Source organism: Chrysochloris asiatica, unplaced genomic scaffold (assembly GCF_000296735.1).
Source record: "Chrysochloris asiatica unplaced genomic scaffold, ChrAsi1.0 scaffold00093, whole genome shotgun sequence".
Lineage (NCBI taxonomy): Eukaryota > Metazoa > Chordata > Mammalia > Afrosoricida > Chrysochloridae > Chrysochloris > Chrysochloris asiatica.
This window is the reverse complement of record NW_006408611.1, coordinates 10,627,051-10,645,042: the sequence shown is the minus strand read 5'-3', so window position 1 is coordinate 10,645,042 and position 17,992 is coordinate 10,627,051. Positions and strand designations below refer to the sequence as shown.

The 17,992-nt window shown below is 41.4% G+C and overlaps 1 protein-coding gene across 1 annotated transcript in view; it reads right to left on the bottom strand.

Moving 5' to 3' along the window:
• Positions 1 to 17,992, bottom strand: part of DNAH6 (dynein, axonemal, heavy chain 6) — a 305,590-nt gene that overhangs the window by 181,311 nt on the left and 106,287 nt on the right. Inside the window, 6 exon segments of the mRNA XM_006866588.1 lie at positions 3,806 to 3,967; positions 4,249 to 4,404; positions 4,488 to 4,613; positions 6,279 to 6,392; positions 6,477 to 6,641; positions 9,960 to 10,179. Of these exon segments, the coding sequence (XP_006866650.1) occupies positions 3,806 to 3,967; positions 4,249 to 4,404; positions 4,488 to 4,613; positions 6,279 to 6,392; positions 6,477 to 6,641; positions 9,960 to 10,179 (943 nt within the window).

Here is a 17,992-nt window from a genome sequence, read left to right as displayed (position 1 = left end):
ATACAGATTGAATGAGTATAGTACAAGAACACAACCCTGACGCACACCTTTCCTGATTTTAAACCTTGTAGTGTTCTCCTTGTTATGTCCGAAAGTCTGCATCCTAATCTATGTATCTATCAGGCATGACAATGAACTTGCTGAAATTCCCATTCTTTTTTTTTTAAGTTTTTATTGTGAATTATGTGATAGTTTACATGGGAGAACATTAGCTTTATATTCATCCTATCATATTTCATTTCACTGCAATGATTACAGTCCCCTCCATGAATCATCAAACAACAAAAGGGTACATATACCCCACAAGCCTGTCCTCTGGCTGTCAGCACACAGATCCCCTCCCTCCCTGAGTCCAGAGTCCCCAGCTTCTCCATCCTCCACGTCATTGTCTCTGCCTCCATCTCTGGCCATCACTGCTTCTCTGGATAGGGTCCTGCACTTTGCTCTTCTCCCTTGATGGTCCCAGGGACCTCAATTCCTGGACTGCAAAATCAACTACTCCCCTCCTTTTGTTACAAAATGTCTACCTTTACATTTCCAACACTCACAGTCAGTCTTGATAGCAATTATTCACTATTGAACCACAAGAGTCTTATCCCCATTTCCTTTTATCAGTCCCGTCCAGACAGGTTAGAAACCACTCAGCGGAGATTCTACCTTCCCCCGCACACTCTAGTCCCATTCTTTTTTTAAAAAAAAACAAAAACTTTTTATTATGGAGGTTTACAGACAAGATCATCAAGTTTACATTTAACAAATCATACACTTTGTTTCACCTCAGTGACTGGATAACAACATTATCCTGTTTCCTCCCTGGGATTCCTATTTGCATGCCACCATCTACCCATCCTTTCTTAACTTTGTCCTTAGGAAAATGTTGCCCTTTTGATTTTGAATGATTGGCCATTCCATGGTGAGTATACCTTACTAGTGTTGTTGTCCCTCACCCCATATACTTATCTACTGCTTATCTGAAAATTGGGCCACTAGGGTGAGTTCCTTCCCAGATCTAAGTAAGAGACTCAGATTCCTCCAGTCTTTTTCTGATCAGTAAACGTGGTCTTTCTTTTTTTTGGTATATAATTTTGAATTTTGAATTGCTCCACATTTTCTCTCCCTCTATCCAGAACCCTCTAATGTGATCCCTTTCAGAGCAGTTGGTAGTTGGGTACTGTCTAGTTCTGGTCTCAGAGTTGTGGAGACTGATGTTCACATGGTCCACTAGTCCATGAGACCACTTGATGGAATTCCCATTCTTCACAATGTTAAGCAAAGTTTGCTATAACCCACACAATCAGATGCCTTGTATAACTAATGCAACACAGGTAAACATCCTTCTGGTATTCTCTGCTTTCAGCCAAGATCCAGGTGATATCAACAGGGATACTCCTCATTCCACACTCTCTTCTGAATCCGGCTTGAATTTCTGTACTACAACCACTTAAAAATTACTTTCAGCAAATTTTACTTGCATGTGATAATAATGATATTTTTCAATGATCTCTGCATTCTGTTGGTTACCTCTCTTTGGAGGGCACAAATACTGATCTCTTCCAGTCAGTTAGCCAAGTACCTGTCTTCCAAATTTCTTGGAATACAGTAGTGAGTGCGATCAGTCCTGCATCAGTTTGTTGGACATTTCAGTTGGTATTTCGTCAATTCCTGGAGTCTTGTTTTTCTTCAATGCCTTCAGTGCAGCTTGGACTTCTTCCTTCAGTACCACTGGTTGTTGATTATATACTCCTTCTTGAAATGAATTAACACTGACCAATTCTTTTTGGTACAGTGACTCTGTGTTCTGTCTATCTTCTTTTCTTGCTTCCTGTATTGTTCAGTATTTTCCCCATAGAATCCTTCACTATTACAACACAAGGCTTGAATGTTTTCTTCAGCTATTTCAGCTTGAGAAATACTGAGTGTGTTTTCCCCTTTTCATTTTCTAACTCCAGGTCTCTGCACATTCCATAGGATAAAGTGTCTTGTTGAGCAGCTGCCCTTTGAAATTTTGTTTAGCTCTTTCACGTCATCATTTCTTCTAGTCACTTTAGCTTCTTAATGTTCAAGAGGAAATTTCAGTTTCTTCTGACATCCATTTTGGTCTTTTCTTTTTTTTCCCCTGTCTTTTTAATGATATTTTCCCTGCTTTTCTACTAGGGTGAGTACGTAGGGAGGAAAATTTTTACTTTGAATTTTGGATTGTTCTTTATAGTCTGAGGTTTCTCATGCATAGACATTTCTTTAAGGTTACTGAGTTTGATTTCTTTGATGGACTGGTGACAGCAGTTTCCCACATTCCTTCCTGAGTGTGCGTGGTGACTTGCCTCTGTCATCCTGATACACGATGGAGGATCCACCCAGAGATGCCTTGAAAGAAAGGCTTGTTGATCTACTTTTGAAAAATTAGTCACTGAAAACCCAATGAAGCCCAGCTCTACTCTGACACACATGAGGTTGCCATGAGTCCAGTCAGACTCTACTGCAACGGATTTAACTCATTAATTCCTCTCTATAGTCTCCCAGCTCAGTCCCTGGGTTGCACTTCCATCATTTGTTAATTAAACATGAAGACTTTCCCAGCAATAACATGTTTATTGTAAGAATTTAAAAAGGAATTGGATTTTTTTTTAATGTGTCCTATTAAACACTAAACAGGATCACTGTGGGTTGGAATCGACTCACAGCACTTAACAACAACAACAATTAAACACTAATTCCAGGAGATGCTTCTGAAAAAGAACTATAGCTGGCTCTATAAAAATTAATGAAATGCAATTGACTTGGTCACCTTACATGATTATGTTCTATATTTAGACATTACACAGGCACTTTTGTGTAACTTTCAGGAAAATGAGAATATTAGCTGTCTGTGTTAGCGGACAAAAGGCATTCATAATCAAAAGCATTTAGGACTCGCTGGACTAAACAAAGCTAAGCAGATTTTTCTAACTGTGGGACTCAATCAGGCATCTAATATGTTACCGTTTGCTGTGAAATCAGGAGGGAAGTGAAGCACAACTTGGACTTTTTGTTGTTGTTGTTGTTCTGAATATGTCATAGGACAGGAGTCCTGGTGGCACTGTAGGATAAGCACTGGACTGCTAACAACAAGGTCACTGGTTCAACCCACCAGCTGCGCCGAGAGAAAATGATGAAGTTGCCTACTCCCCTGAAGATTTCCAGTCCTGGAGACCCGACAGAGGGTTGCTATGAGTGAGAATCAACTCAATGGCAGTAGGTTGTTTCATGTGATGTAGTGCCCTAAGAAACGTGCTTGGAGGAGATGTTTACATATTAACTTAGTATTGATTCCTTTCATGTAATTGAAGGGCTCTAATCTTTTCTCTGGAGTCCTGGTGTGGCGCTGTGGGTTAATGCGCCAGACTGCAAAGCCGTTTGAACTGCAAGGTTGGTAGTTCAAGCTCACCAGCTGCTCCTCGGAAACCCTATACAGGGTCGCTATGGGTCGGAATCGACTCGACGGCACTTAACAACAACAACAATCTTTTCTCTGGAGTCCTGGCGTGGTGCTGTGGGTTACTGCACTGGACTGCAAAGTCAGTTTGAACCACAAGGTCGACGATTCAAGCTCACCAGCTGCTCCTTGGAAACCCTATTCAGGGTCGTGATGGGTAGGAACCGACTTGATAGCACTTAACAAGAACAACAGCAACACTCTTTTCTCTGACCCTAAAGAAGACACCCAAAGCTGCCATCACCCCATCCTCTCCTTTTGTTACATCCAGTTGCACATAGAGAAAGGTGGCATAAAAGGCACAATGTTGGTATTCAGAAGCCGGGACTGTACCTTATAGTCCAAACCATCAGAGCAGTTAAAGACCACACACTGGATGGCAAGAGCTTTTGCGAGGTCTTTGGTAGTCTCAGTTTTCCCAGTGCCAGCAGGACCAGCTGGGGCGCCCCCCAGGTCAAGCTGCAAAGCCCCCATGAGGCAAAGGTAGCAGCGATCCTGAAGAAATGGAAAATTGTCATTATTGAAGGGAACCAACAACTCTAGGCATACTTCATGAGTCCTTTCCTTTGGGGTGAGGGTGGGGGTGGGGACTGCCTTCCATGATAGGTTTTATAGAACGTTGAAAGGTACCCTCAGATCCACACACATAGTCAAATAGTGCAAATCTCTGCTTCACGGAGATAAATACATGGCAAATCACTTCATGAGTAAAGGCTAGAGAATTTTTTTTAAAGACTTATGTTGGTAGAAAAGGCACTTTTGCTTCGGTCACTTACTGTGAGGGGAGTAATAACTAATCTTGGGCATGCGCCTAAATATTCGTAGCCGTATGTGTACTGCGAGAGCGCCATTCGAGCCACACAATTATCCAAGTCTATGTCCCAGTAATAGCGCAGTTGTCGTTGCCAGTCGAAGGATTCAACGCCATCTATCTACAAAAGAGATGTCAACGGTACACACATGAGAGACAGCAGTTTCAGAAAGAAACGTATGATTTTATCAGTGGAACAGTTACCTGCACTTCAACAAGTTCAGTGACGATGTCTCTTGCATGTACATCAATAGTAATTAGGGCAGTTATGATGTTTCTGTGTAATTTAGGAAGACTTCCTCGAACTAATGCAGCCAGGGCATTTAATCGCTACAAAGAAAAAGAAACAGTCATGATGAATTTTCAAATATCAACATTTACAAGTTTCCAAGACTGTTAATCTTTACGGTAGCAGACAGCCTCTTCTTTCTCCCACAGTGAGTTTGAACCACCAACCTTGCTGCTAGCAGTCCAATACTTATCCCACATGGCCACCAGGGCTCCAATATCTAGAATTAAATTTGGAGTGAATACCTGCTAAAACCAACTGTATTTAAGCATCTCCAATTCACTAGACATGTCACTAAATAAGACAAGAGTTTACCTTATTTAACTCTCAAAACACTTACGTGGGGTTCACACATTCATTACCCACATTTTACAAACTAGAAAACTGACTGAGAAGGGAAACAGCCGGATGGCTGTGACGCAGCTACGAAGTGGCAGAAATGAGGCTTAAATGCATGTTTGCCTCTAGGAAAGCCCTTGTATTTAATCAGTTAATGAAGATATTTCTAGAGGCTGCTCTCTCAAAATGAAATGTGAGCAAAGGTGGTTACTCTTTGTTTTCAGGTATAGGTTTTGCAAAAAAAAAAAAAAAACCTGGGAAACCTGAACACTGTCATCAAGCCAATGCTTGATTCAAGGAAAATATTTTGCTCCTAATTTTCACCTCAATAGTGAAAATGGTGCCAGCTGAGCACATCGTGCTGCTGTGCCAAACATTCACTGACCAAGTCTTTAACAGAGACTACTGCTACAAACAAGTGGATGGAACTTCCTGCAGGAACCTTCTCCCTTGCCTAGGGCTCTCTGAGATGAAATCCCATTGAAGACTTAAAGGAGAGAATTTCCTGATTCCAACAAAGACATTTTCTCCTTCTCTTTTTGTTTTAGGAGCGAGTCTTTTAAAAGGCACTATTATTTGGAAGTAGCTTTGAATTGGCCCAGCTGTAAAACAGCACTTTCCAGACCCCAAATGGTATTTAGGTTCATTCAGTTAATTATTTAATATTAGTTGCCTGAGGGTTCTATAAAATAGCAGAAAAGCATATCTTGAGTCTAGAAATAGCACAAATCCTGGTTTTCCTGGATGGAATGCCTTTTTACAGTTGTTATGCAGAGCCTAGTAAATACGATTTCTCCTTAAAAGTTGCAAATCATTATGACCCTGATAATTTCCTCATGAATTGTTTTATTCCTCCTATTTTAAAAATTATTCTCTTCAATACAACACAAGCACCAGTTGTTCCTAAGAAAACTTGAACATAAACGGTTTTAGTTGAGAAGTCCAAAGCACACTTGTTATTGCTGTTAAGTGCTATCAAGTTGGTTTCAACTCACAGCGACCCTGTATAAGGTTTCTGAGGAGCGACTGGTGGATGTGAACCACTGACACTGCAGTTAGCAGTACAGTGCTTATCCTAACAGTGCCATGCCAGGACTCTCCATTAGCCATTGCTGTTGTTGTTGAATGCTGCTGAGTCATTGTTGAGTGTTTTCTGTACCCTGTATAGGGCTTTGGAGGAGTGGCTGGTGGATTTGATCAGCCCTCCTTATGATTAGCACTCCAGTGCTTATCCTACAATGCCACACCAGCATGCCGGAGCAAAAGAATTCCAGAAATAAAAGGAATTTGCGTTCCCATGCTAATACACACAGCTGAGACGATCCTACACAGCAATATGTTCGCTGCTGCTCTGTTAATAATCTCACCTCAAAGTTTACTTTTTCAAAAGCTTCCAGGGCTACTTGGCAATTGCCGCCTTCTGGTTCTAAACACGTAGTCAGATCACGACACCACATGATCTGAGAAATGGTCAGGATGACCTGTAAGAAAACATTTTTCCTAAGTGTGTGATGCTGCTCACCAGAAGAGCATTCAGAGAGGGAAACAGGAGGAGTCTAAGTTACTTGAGAAGGGTGACCAGCAATCACCCATTCCGTCCGCAGCTTCCCCTGGTAGTCAGCAATGGCAGCTTTGCACAGGCGACGCAAGGATGAGAACATGGCTTCTTCCACTTTACCGAGCCATTCCTCCACATTGCCTCGGGCCTTGAGGCCTTTTCCCAAGCTAACCTAGGAGATAACAAGGAAATGTGAAAATGTCTACTACGGCAACTTGTAGACTGTGCATCCCTTGTATTTCTGTAGCAGAACCCTAAGCTACGTAAATACTGAAGTCCGAACAATAGTACTGAAAATATCCCACTTAAAGTTGCTGTGAAGTTTGGCTGCTAACCAAAATGTGGGCAGCTCAAACCCACTAGCTGCTCCACAAGAGAGAGATGGGGTTTTCTGCAACTGTGAACCTTTAGTCTCGGAAGCACAGTTCTACTCTGCCCTATAGGTTTGCTATGAGTCACAACTGACAGTTTTAGGGTCGCTATGAGATGAAATCGACTCCAGGGAAATGAGTTTTAAATATATTTTTGTTGTTGTTGTTGTGTGCCCTCAAATGGGTTCCGACTCTTGTATAAAGTTTATAAGAGTGACTAGTAGGTTTGAATTTCCAACCTTGTGGTTTGTTAAGTCCACTGCTGATCCTATAGCACCACACTAGGAGTGACTGGTGGGTTTGAACTGCCAACCTTGTGGTTAGGGTTGTTGTTGTTGTTAAGTACCGTGGAGTCGGTTCCGACTAATAGTGACCCTGTACAGGGTTTCCGAGGCTGCACATCTTTACGGGAGCAGAAAGCCTCATCTTTATCTCACGGAACAGCTGGTAGTTTCGAACTGCTGACCTTGAGGTTAGCAGTCCGATTCGTAACCTATATGCTACCAGAGCTCCTTTGTGGGTAGGGTATACATATATATATTGACCCCACTGTGTATGTGTGTCTCCCTCTGCCATCTCTACTTCTTTATTTTTACTGCTCCCTTTTGGAGCTAACCTCCCTTTTTAGTCCTCATATTTGGTTCTCCGATTTCCAGTAACCAGATTTTCCTACTTGTCTTGGTCTCCATTATTTTTCTTCTATTCTTACTTTCAATTTCCCATTTCTTCAAGACTCTGGCCTTGATTCTCTCTCCTTTCTCCTGTACCAGTGATGAGTAAACTCTTATGCAAGAGGATGAATTCAGGAAAAATAAAATGTGTACAATCACCTGTTACTCACACATACACACCCTGGATGGGACTCCTTGGCATGTCCCTGCACAGTTTCTCTGTCTGGCATGTCCTTTCCTCCCATGTCCACATGGCAAATACTCCTCTCCTTCTTACTCAGCTCCCTGTGTGTGTGTGTGACTCTCTGATATGTCACTTAGTTCCCCACAGTCTACTAATGCTGACACCAGCCCTATCTGGGATATGCCACTGTCGCTGATGTTAACTAACACCTACTAGTGCTCACTGCACACTGTGTTATGTAATTTATATAAGATGGAAGGAATATACAGTCATGGTTCCAAAAACAAATGGTTCATGTTCAACCATTTCAAGAGGAAGAATATGATCAAGAGCCAATGATACTGCAGGAAGAAGTTCAAATTGCACTGAGGCATTGGCAAAGAACAAGTCTCTGAGAATTGATGGAATACAAATTGAAATCTTTCAACAAACTGATGCAGCACTTGAAACACTCACTCATCTATGTCAAGAAATATGGAAGAAAGTGCCTGGCCAACTGATTGGAAGAGATCCATATTTAGGCCCATTCCATAACAGAGGTGACCCAACAGAATGCAGAAATCATCAGACAATTATCATTAATATCACATGCAAGTAAACATTTGCTAAAGATAAATAAAAAATGGCTGTAACAGTGTACTGACAGGGAATTTCCAGAGGTTCATGTCGGATTCAGACAAGGACGTGGAACGAGGGTTATCATTGTTGACATCAGATGGATCTTGGCTGAAAGCAGAGAATACCAGAAAGATGTTTACCTGTGTTTTATTAGCTATGCAAAAGCTTTTCCCTGTGGGGATCATGACAAGCTATGGACAACACTGCAGAGAATGAATATTCTGGAACACTTAATTGTGCTCATGAGGAACCTGTGCATAGATCAACAGGCAGTTCACATGGATTAAGGGAACACTGAATGGTTTAAAATTAGCAAAGGTGTGCATCAGGGTTATATTCTTTCACCATACTTATTCAATCTATATGCTGTGAAAATTGAGAAGCTGGATTATATGAAGAAAAATGTGGCATCAGGATTGGAGGAAGGTTCATTAACAAACAGCCTGTGATATGCAGATGATACAACTTTGCTTGCTAAAAGCGAAGAGGACTTAAACTACTTACTGATGAGGATCAAAGACCAAAGCTTTCCTTATGGGTTGCACTGCAATGTAAACAAAACAAAACAAAACAAAAAATCCTTACCACTGGACTAATAAATAACATCAAGATCAATGGAGAAAAGATTGAAATTGTCAGACTTCATATTGCTTAGATCAACCACCAACACTCATGGAAGCAGCAGTCAAGAAACCAAATAACGTAGTGCATTAGGCAAATTTGCTTCACAAGACCTCTTTAAAGTGTTCAAGAGCAAAGATGTTAGTTTGAGGACTAAGGTGTTCCTGGCCCAACCCATGGTATTTTCAATAACCTCATAATGCATGCGACAGTTGAAAAGTGAATAAGGAAAACCGCAGAGGAATTGATGCATTTGAGTTGTGGTGTTGGAAGAGAATATTGAAAGTACCATGGACTCCCAAAAGAACAAACAAATCTCAATGGGAAGAAGTACAGACAAAAATCAAGATGGCCAGACTTTGTGTCTCATACTTTGGATGTATTATCAGGAGGGACCAGTTTCTGGAGAAGGACATTGTGCTTGGTAAAGTGGAGTATGGGAGAGAGAGAGGAAAACCCTCAATGAGATGGATTGGCACAGTGGCAGCAGCAATGGGTTCAAACATATAGCAATAGGTTGGTGCAGAACGAGGCAGTGTTTCATTCTGTTGTGCATAGGGTCAGTATGAGTCAGTACTGACTTGAAAGCACTGAACAACAACATCAGCAGCTGAGCACTCCCCTAGTTCTATTAATCAGGTATTATTAATGCCCATTTTATAGATGAGATTAAAAGGTGGGTCTGGGACTTGGATCCAAGTATAAAACTAGTACCTTTAATCAGTTCGATATTATGCCTCATTACAGTACAACTTTATTCCGGTTTTCTCTATCTGTTCCCATGCACAGAGCACATGCCTCTGTCAGTACATTTTCTATGGTGCTTTGTAATTGTGTGTGTGATTGTTTCTCCACTAGACTGTGACGTCTTTGAGGGCAAATATTTAATCTTGATCATCGTTGAAACCCCTAAGCCATCAGAATAGTAGGTACACAGTAATATTTGGTGGATTCTTAGAGATAAGCCACTACCCCAACACCAAAAGAGGATACGCAAAAAGAATTATACGCAGAAACAACCTTACCCTTTCTCCCTCTGGTGACAGCATTGCTAAAATATCATTTGTATAAACTTTTTCTGGTTCTGCTTCAATACCAGGCATTTTTCCTTCCGTAGGAGGCAAAAGAGCAAATTCAAGCTTTGAGATGGAGTCAAAGCATTTTCTTAAATGCGGCTGCACAGCTTGGGGGTTTCGTGTCTGGGCCAAAATCTCCAGAAGTTCATCGTTTGACAAGAAGTAAAACCTGTATTAAAGAAATACTTAAAATTCAACTTGAAATTGAAACAAAGGCCTTGAATACACAAAAAATATAAATCCCTTCCCTATCCACAGGTTCCTGAACTTCCAGTCTTCAAGTCCGGGGTTTCTGGGAAGACAACATGTCTCTAAATATAAAGGTTAGTGATGCTACATCTCAAACATCTAGAGTTAGTGCCTGGTACATAAGAGAGAAGATTTTCAAAAAATAAAAAGTAAAACAATGTCAGCTCTTGCTAATATAATGATTTGTATATGTCTTCACTTAGTGTAATCTCCTAGAGTGAAGCCAAATTATTTGTTTTCCCTAAAAAATAGCTAAGTATCTTACACATAACTAATCTATTGACTAGATGGATGAAAGGATGGATGGATGATGGCTGGCTGGATGGGTGAGTGGATGACTATGGGAAATAGATAGGTTTGTGAATGTGCGTTGAGTGATCGTCCCAACCCAGATGCACACATTGTTCCCTGTAGTATATGCTACCGTGAAAAGAGGCAGAATACAATTTGGCCAACACACCTTTTCCAACTCTAAAACATTTCATCTTTGTAGAAATGAAACATTTCATATATAATTCAATATGAGTATCAGCAAGATGGCTAAAGGAAATTGTGAACTTACACAATACTATTTTGCTATAGATTGTTGTTGTTGTTAGGTGCCATTGAGTTGGTATCGACTCATAGCAACCCTATGCACAACAGAACGAAACACTGCCCGGTCCTGGGCCAACCTCACAATCGTTGCCACACTTGAGCCCATTGATGTTGCCATTTTGCCAATATTTCTCGCTGGGGGTCTTCCTCTTTTTCTCTACAACCCACAGACCAAATCCAGCTTGCTACGTATTTTTTACAAATGACATTTTGTTTTGCAGGTATGCTTGTTTGTTTACATGCCTCTGCTTCCATAAAGATTAACAGCCTCGGAAACTCTGTACAGGGTCGCTATGAGTCAGAACTGACTCCATGGCACATAACCACCACCACCACCACCACCTGTGCTACAGCAGCAGAGTTGATAGTTGCAACAGAGGCCATATGACCTGCAAGGGCTGAAAGATTTACTATCTGGTCCATTACTATTGTGTTAAAAAAAAACTGCTGACCTGTGCTCTAAAGAAAAATATTATTCTAAACGCAGTTATTATGAAAATAGTTTCTGTATTATATTTAATCACTCCAAGAAAATTTTATTATCTCTTCTGACCATTGTAACTCATTCTATGACTGTTTATGAGGGCTTTACAAATTGACTGTTGTCGTTAAGTGCTGTCAAGTTGGTTCCGATTGATAGCGACCGTGTGTAGGGTTTCTGAGGAGCAGTGGGTGGGTTTGAACTGCCGACTCTGTGGTTCAAACTGACCTTGCAGTCCAGTGCATTATCCTGCAGCACCATACCAAGACTCCTACAATTTAATATGGGGTTTCTTTAAAGAAAATTCTTCTAGTCAGTAAAATTATTTTTTTTTTAACCACCATACACATCATTTATAAATGCTCTTGTGTTTCAAAGGATTAAGTACACACACCAGTAGTTGGCAATGCCCTAGGTTGACAATCAGCAACTAGGTGATATCCCTGTGTCAGGGAAAAGCTAAAAGGACATTTCTTAGGATTCCTTTCTGGTATGGCTTTGCATCAGATTCCACCTGTGAGAGTTTCTTCCGTGAGATTGAGAAGGTGGAGCCGGAGGAGAAGGGACTGTTTTCCTTTGGCAGCTGTGGTCAGTCACAGGGTGCTGACATACTGAAGAGACTTGGTTTTGTCTTAGTGCTCATGTGCCCTCCTGAGAAGCACCTCCCTTGTTATTGCAGGCAGCTGAGACTCATGATGGCGGATCCTCTGAGATCACCTCTAATTCCCCCTATGAAATCCCTTCTCTAAATACCTAGGGTGACTTCTCTGTTCCTGACTAAACCTTTCCCAAGAATGTAACCCCATGTTAAAATGGTAACTATTTTTGTCTCAGCTTTGGCTGAAGGTCTAGGACCAGAGTTTCCAACCGCTCTCACATTTCAAAACAAGATAATACCAGGCTGTCTGGGACCAACTTGCAAGGAGATGGGTGAGGAAAGGCAGGGGACTGCAGATGGGTTTTGTTTTTGTTTTTTACTAAGCACTCTCCGTATCCCCACAAGGAGAGGGGTGGATGGCACTTTCTCCCCACCCAAGCCTAGACAACAGGCTCCAGGGAGGCAACATGGAAGAGTCTGGAGTATGTCCTTCTGGAAACAAAACTAAACAAACCAGTTGCTGTCGATTCAATGTCAACTTGTCGCAAGGCTGACTATCTCAGAGTGGACCTATGCTGAAGGGTTTTCCCTGGCTGTGATCTTTCAGGAGTAGACCATCAGGCCTTTCTTCAAAGACACCTCTGTTGTTGTCAAATGCTGTCTAATTGGTTGTGACTCATAGCAACACTGTATAGTGTTTCCAAGGGGCAGCTGGCGAACTTAAACTGCCAACTGGGGTTAGCAGTTCAGTGCTATTCCTACAGTGGCCACACCAGGACATCTCTGGATGGATTCAAATAGCCAAACTTTTAGTTAGCTGCTGAGTGGGATATTGTTGCACCATGCAGGAATTCTATGTCCCTGAGGTGGGAGGAATTTAGTCCAGGATCAAAAAGATCAGGTTGAAGCTTGAGCTGTCTCAATAAAGAGGCTGCATTTGTGGAGTGACTAAGCTCCACCAATAGCACGTAAGCGATTTCTGTGGCGCAGATAGGGGCCATATGCAACTTACTCTGCTTGGGGCTTTCTTAGATCCTGCCCAACAAGATGATTTGGAGGTGTAAAGAGACTTAAAAAAAATAATTCAGAAGGGGACACACTTGGATACCCAGGGTGGAGGGAGAGACTGTATGGTCCTGGCCAGAGAAGCCACACAGTTTCTGTGGTGGGAGCTGCCTGTAAGAGAGTTCTCAGGATTGGAAGGAATTGGGAGAGAGGCCTCATCAATTTCATAGGATGACCACCCATCCTCACGGTCACTAAAGCCCTCAGCCTTGTAACAGACCTGGGCTGGGAGAGTGGAAGGCTCAACTTTGAAAGCATTTTAGAGTTTTGCTCGTACTCATAAGGGGCTGGATTTAACAATTATGCAACTGAGACCGTTTATTGGGTTAAAGTGATGAGGCTTTTTTCCCCACACCCTATATAAAGGGGTTTCAAAAGCTCAAGGAAAAATTACATAATCTTCTAATTCCTTTTTTTTTTTTTTGTCTTCCAACCACTGTTTTTCTTCCCCTGATATGGTTTTTTTTTAAAGGTTTTTATTGTGGATTGAGTGAAAGTTCACAGTGCAGAGCATCAGTTTTACATCCAACAAATTATACACCTTGTTTCATTACAATGATGATAACCCCCTCCATGTACCATCAGTTAACAGTATTTCTCTCGATCCACTTTAGCTTTTTAATTAAAATAAAAAACAAAAAAACCCACTCAGTCGTATATAATAATTTACATCTCCAAAGGACACATTCTGCAAGTCTGCCTCCTGGCCACCAACTCTTAGTCTCTCTCTTCCCATAAATCTAAAGTCCTCAGCTGCTCCCTCTCTCCATGACCCTATCTCTGCCTCCATGTCTGTCATTGCTGCTTCTCTGGATAAGGTCCTGCTTTCTGCTTGTGCGCTTCTCCCTCGATGTTCCTAGGGTCCTCTGTTTCTGGACTGTAAGATTAATCACTCCCCTGTTTTTGCTACAAAACTTGTACCTTTACAATTGTGACAGTTGCAATTAGTCATGGTAATAGTTATTCACTATTGAATCATACGAATCTTATCCCCATCTCTTTTTACCAGACCCATCTAGACAAGATGACAGCTATTCAGTGGGGACTTTTTCTTTCCCCCCATACTCTTAAACTAAAAACCCTCTTGAAACATTGTAAGCCAGTCACTTTGTGCCTTTATCGCCCCCTCATTATAGGTAGCCAATGTCTAAGTTGTCCATCCCTATCTACCCTGTAGATAGGAGGTGACAGCATTGATACTTGATGTGAAGACTCCTTCCCTCTGTTGGTATTTAGAGTAACTACCTCTCTGAGTATAGGTCAGGTTCATCAAATATCAAATTGTAGCAATTTACTCTTTTTCCTTTATCAAAAAATTTTTTTTTCTTTTTTTCTTTTTTTTGTAATCTTCCTCTATTTGAGTTCTGATTATTGAGCTATCGAGGCTAGGTCAAATGGGTACTGTCTGCAAGTTTGGGTGTTCTTGTGCATCTCCTCTCACTTCATATCAGCTGGATGCTTCACTCTCAGCTCTTGCCCTCTGTGGCTATGTCCTTGTCCATAGGCTCAAGTGTCCTCAGGTCTCACCACACTTTGGACCAACCAGCTCTTCCTCTACTCTCTCTCATCTCCAGGTCAATGGGAGTCAATGGACTGTGGTTGAACTCAGCTAATTTCTTTATGCCTTTCTCCCTTTTCCACTCACCAGTAGACCAGTGTGGTCACCAGCAAGCTTACATGCTTGTTTGTGTGTTCCCTTTGAGTTTCAGTCTTAGAGGGGAGTTTGTCCTGAGGAACTTTATTGCTTGCCTTGACGTGTTCCTGGCGAACAGCTTGCTTATTCTTGTAGTAGTCAGTCATACTGCCATTTTATTTTGGGTTTTTCCTGATGATCTTTTTTTAAAATAAAGATGTATCTTCTGTTGCTCTAGCTGTTCCACACTGGGCTGCTTGTCCTTTCTAGTGAGGATGTCCCACCTCAGAAGCTTCTATACTCTGCAAAGGCTTTGCAAGAGGCCTATTTCACTGGACAAGTTCTAGAACCACCTTTAGGTATTCCAATCAGATATAGGCTGAAGACGGGCTTACAAGTTTTCTCTAATCATATTTCCCAACATTCCTTTCTATCCCACTCAAGTGTCTATTTTACAACAATACGCAAGGGAAATCAATATTCATAAGACAGTCAAGCATTTTAGTATTATTTCCCCTCTTCAAGCTATGCCTAGATCCCTGTATCTGAGAGCCCTGTTGTTCCAAGGTTGAGCATGCATAACTGTTTGCCTCTGTCCTACTTAGAACATGCTAACCTGTCTCAGTGTTCCCCTATCTATCTTGTTCTTCCACCTCCTTCCCCTTCTTGTACTCCCCTTTCCAACACCTGAATTAAACTCCCCACCCAATCCCATTTTGTGGTTACCTTATATTCCATTAATTCTTCCCTCCATTTACAACAGTCTATTTTATCTTGTAATCTACCTGACCTTCTGGATCTCTGTCCCTCTGTGTTTACCTTCTTTCACATTGTAATTGTTTTGATCATAGACTGCCCTCCCAGATCCTCTGTTCTTGTAATTTTATTCTGTTCTTGACTCTTCGGTTTGTCGATTGAATTCAGGGTGATGCTGCCATGTACATCATTCTGTAGTTGTTATGTGTTCTTGCTGGTTCTCAGCCCACAGAACTTCCTTTAGGATGTTTTTCATAGCAGGGTTGACTTTGGCAAAATCCCTTAGCTTCTGTTTATCCTGGAATGTTTTGATTACACCATCGTATTTGATTGACAGCTTTGCTAGGTAGAGGTTTCTTGCGTGGCAGGTTTTTTTCTTTCAGGGTTTTATATTATGTCTCTCCATTGCCTTCTTGCTTGCATGGTTTTTGTTGAGAGATCTGAGCTTAATCTGATTTGCTTGTCTTTGTATGTTACACTTCTCTTTTCCCTAGCTGCATTCAAGATTCTGTCCTTATCTTTGATTTTGGAGAGCTTGATTATTATATGTCTGGTGATTGTCTTTTAGGGTCTATCCTTCCTGGGATTCACTGAGCTTCCTGAATGCTTATCTTTTCACTTTTTAGGATGTTAGGAAATTTTTCTTCCAGAAGCTCTTCAACTATCTCCTCTGTGGACTATGTGATTGTTCCTGTTCTGGAATGCCAATGATTCTTAAATTATTCCTCTTTATGTTGTCCAACATGAATCTTAGGCCTTCTTCAGATTTGTTTTATCCTTTTTGCGTTTGTTCTTCTATCTTAGTAGTTTTGAGAGATTTATCTTCTGGCTCACTAGTTCTGGCTTCTTTCTCTTCAATTCTCCTCCTTTGCCCTTTCAGTGTACTGTCCATTTCTGATATTCTATTATTAATCATTTGGACCTCTTTCTGTAGGTTTTGAATTGTTTCCAATGTTGTATCTTATTTGATTGTTCCTGTAGTGCATTCCTGACTTCTTCCTTATTTTTCTCAACTCCATTGTATAGTGTTTTGATACATTTTATAATCATTTTTCTGAATTCCTTCTCAGGCATTTCCAAAGCCTGCCCATCTTCTAGTATGGAGTGTAGGTCTCCTTCCAGCTTATTTACCTCAGTCGCTTTATCTCGTTTCTGGACATGTGCTTATATGGTCTTCTGCTTCTGTTTTTTGGGAATATTCTGGAGTTATCTGTGGCCTTAATACTTAGATGGGTATGTATTTTGGTATTTTTTATGCTTTCTGATTGCCTCCAGGTAGATGTGATCAGGAGATGGACTTCCCTTTTCATTTTTCTTCCTGAGAAATTTCAAAATTCCACGGTTGGTCGTTGTAACGTAACTCAGGATTTAATTTATGGCCTATTTCCTTTTTAGTCTGCCTGCCTGCTCCACAATCCCCATTCAGGCCTTTTTCCTAGTGATAAACAGTTCCGGGCCAGCTATGGCTGTTTGGTTTTAAGTGGAAACTGTCACTTTAAATTTTGTGGAGATCTGTGTGCATGCATAGTAGAATCCTCCGGGAGTGTGGGTGGGGTGTCCACTCACTCAGGCACCCCATCTAGTCACCAAAATGGAGGTGCATAGGCAGCGAGAGACCAATGAACAGATACCAAAATAAAATTTAAAAAAAGAATGTCCACACCTGTGTCTCTGCAGTTCTGTCAGGTGTTCGTGGCTGTTCTGATCCTTTCCCTGCTTGGTCTCACCCAAGATGGTGGCTCCAGGAGCAGCTGAGCATCTTGAATTAGAAAGCAATGGATTTCTTGCTTCTGCTACAAATTCTCCTAGCTGTAAGTCTTCCAACCTTCTAAATATTCTTTTTATGTCGTTCAGAGTTCTGGCACCATCCCCTGAGCCTGCTTGGTCTGGTATTCTGTGTTGTTGCTGACAGAGCTCTTCACTACATTTCTACCCAGTCCGCCATATTGTTTGTTCCTCTGTTTTCTTTTTCATGAACTTTTGGAAGCCTGCCCAAGATTGCATCCTGGCAGTGGGAGGCAAGGGCGGGAAAGGGGAAGGAAGAACTAGGGAACGCTGGGCCAGACATAGGTGAGGAATTAAAACTGTCCCTGATCAGTTCCGCTTCTTTAGTATCCCAGATACAGTAATAATAAATTAGTTTGTCTCTCAACCCTTTTATGTCCACCCAATGAAACAGACAACTACAAAGATTAGACGATGAGCCACGTGAGAACAGGCACAATATCTTACTCGTCTCTGTGTACCAGCACCTAACTTGGTCTGTGCCTCTTAGTACGTCTTCATTAAGGTTTGTGGAACCTTCATGTGTCACACAGAATTTTGGCAAAGCTAATGCTTTTTGGTGCTCAATATGATCAGAGGTGGATCTGTGCCTAAGTTTCCTGAAATATCAGAAACAGTGCATAGATTGTCTCCCCAACCCTGTTAGCTTTGATCTGGCCCCAGGATTCTCAGGTTTAGAACTACTGATTTAAGAGTGAAATGTTGTTGTTGTTCTTAAGTACCGTTGAGTCAGTCTGGACTCATAGCAACACTGTATAGGGTTTCTAAGAAGCTGCTGGTGGATTTGAACTGCTGACCTTATGATTCACAGTCCAATG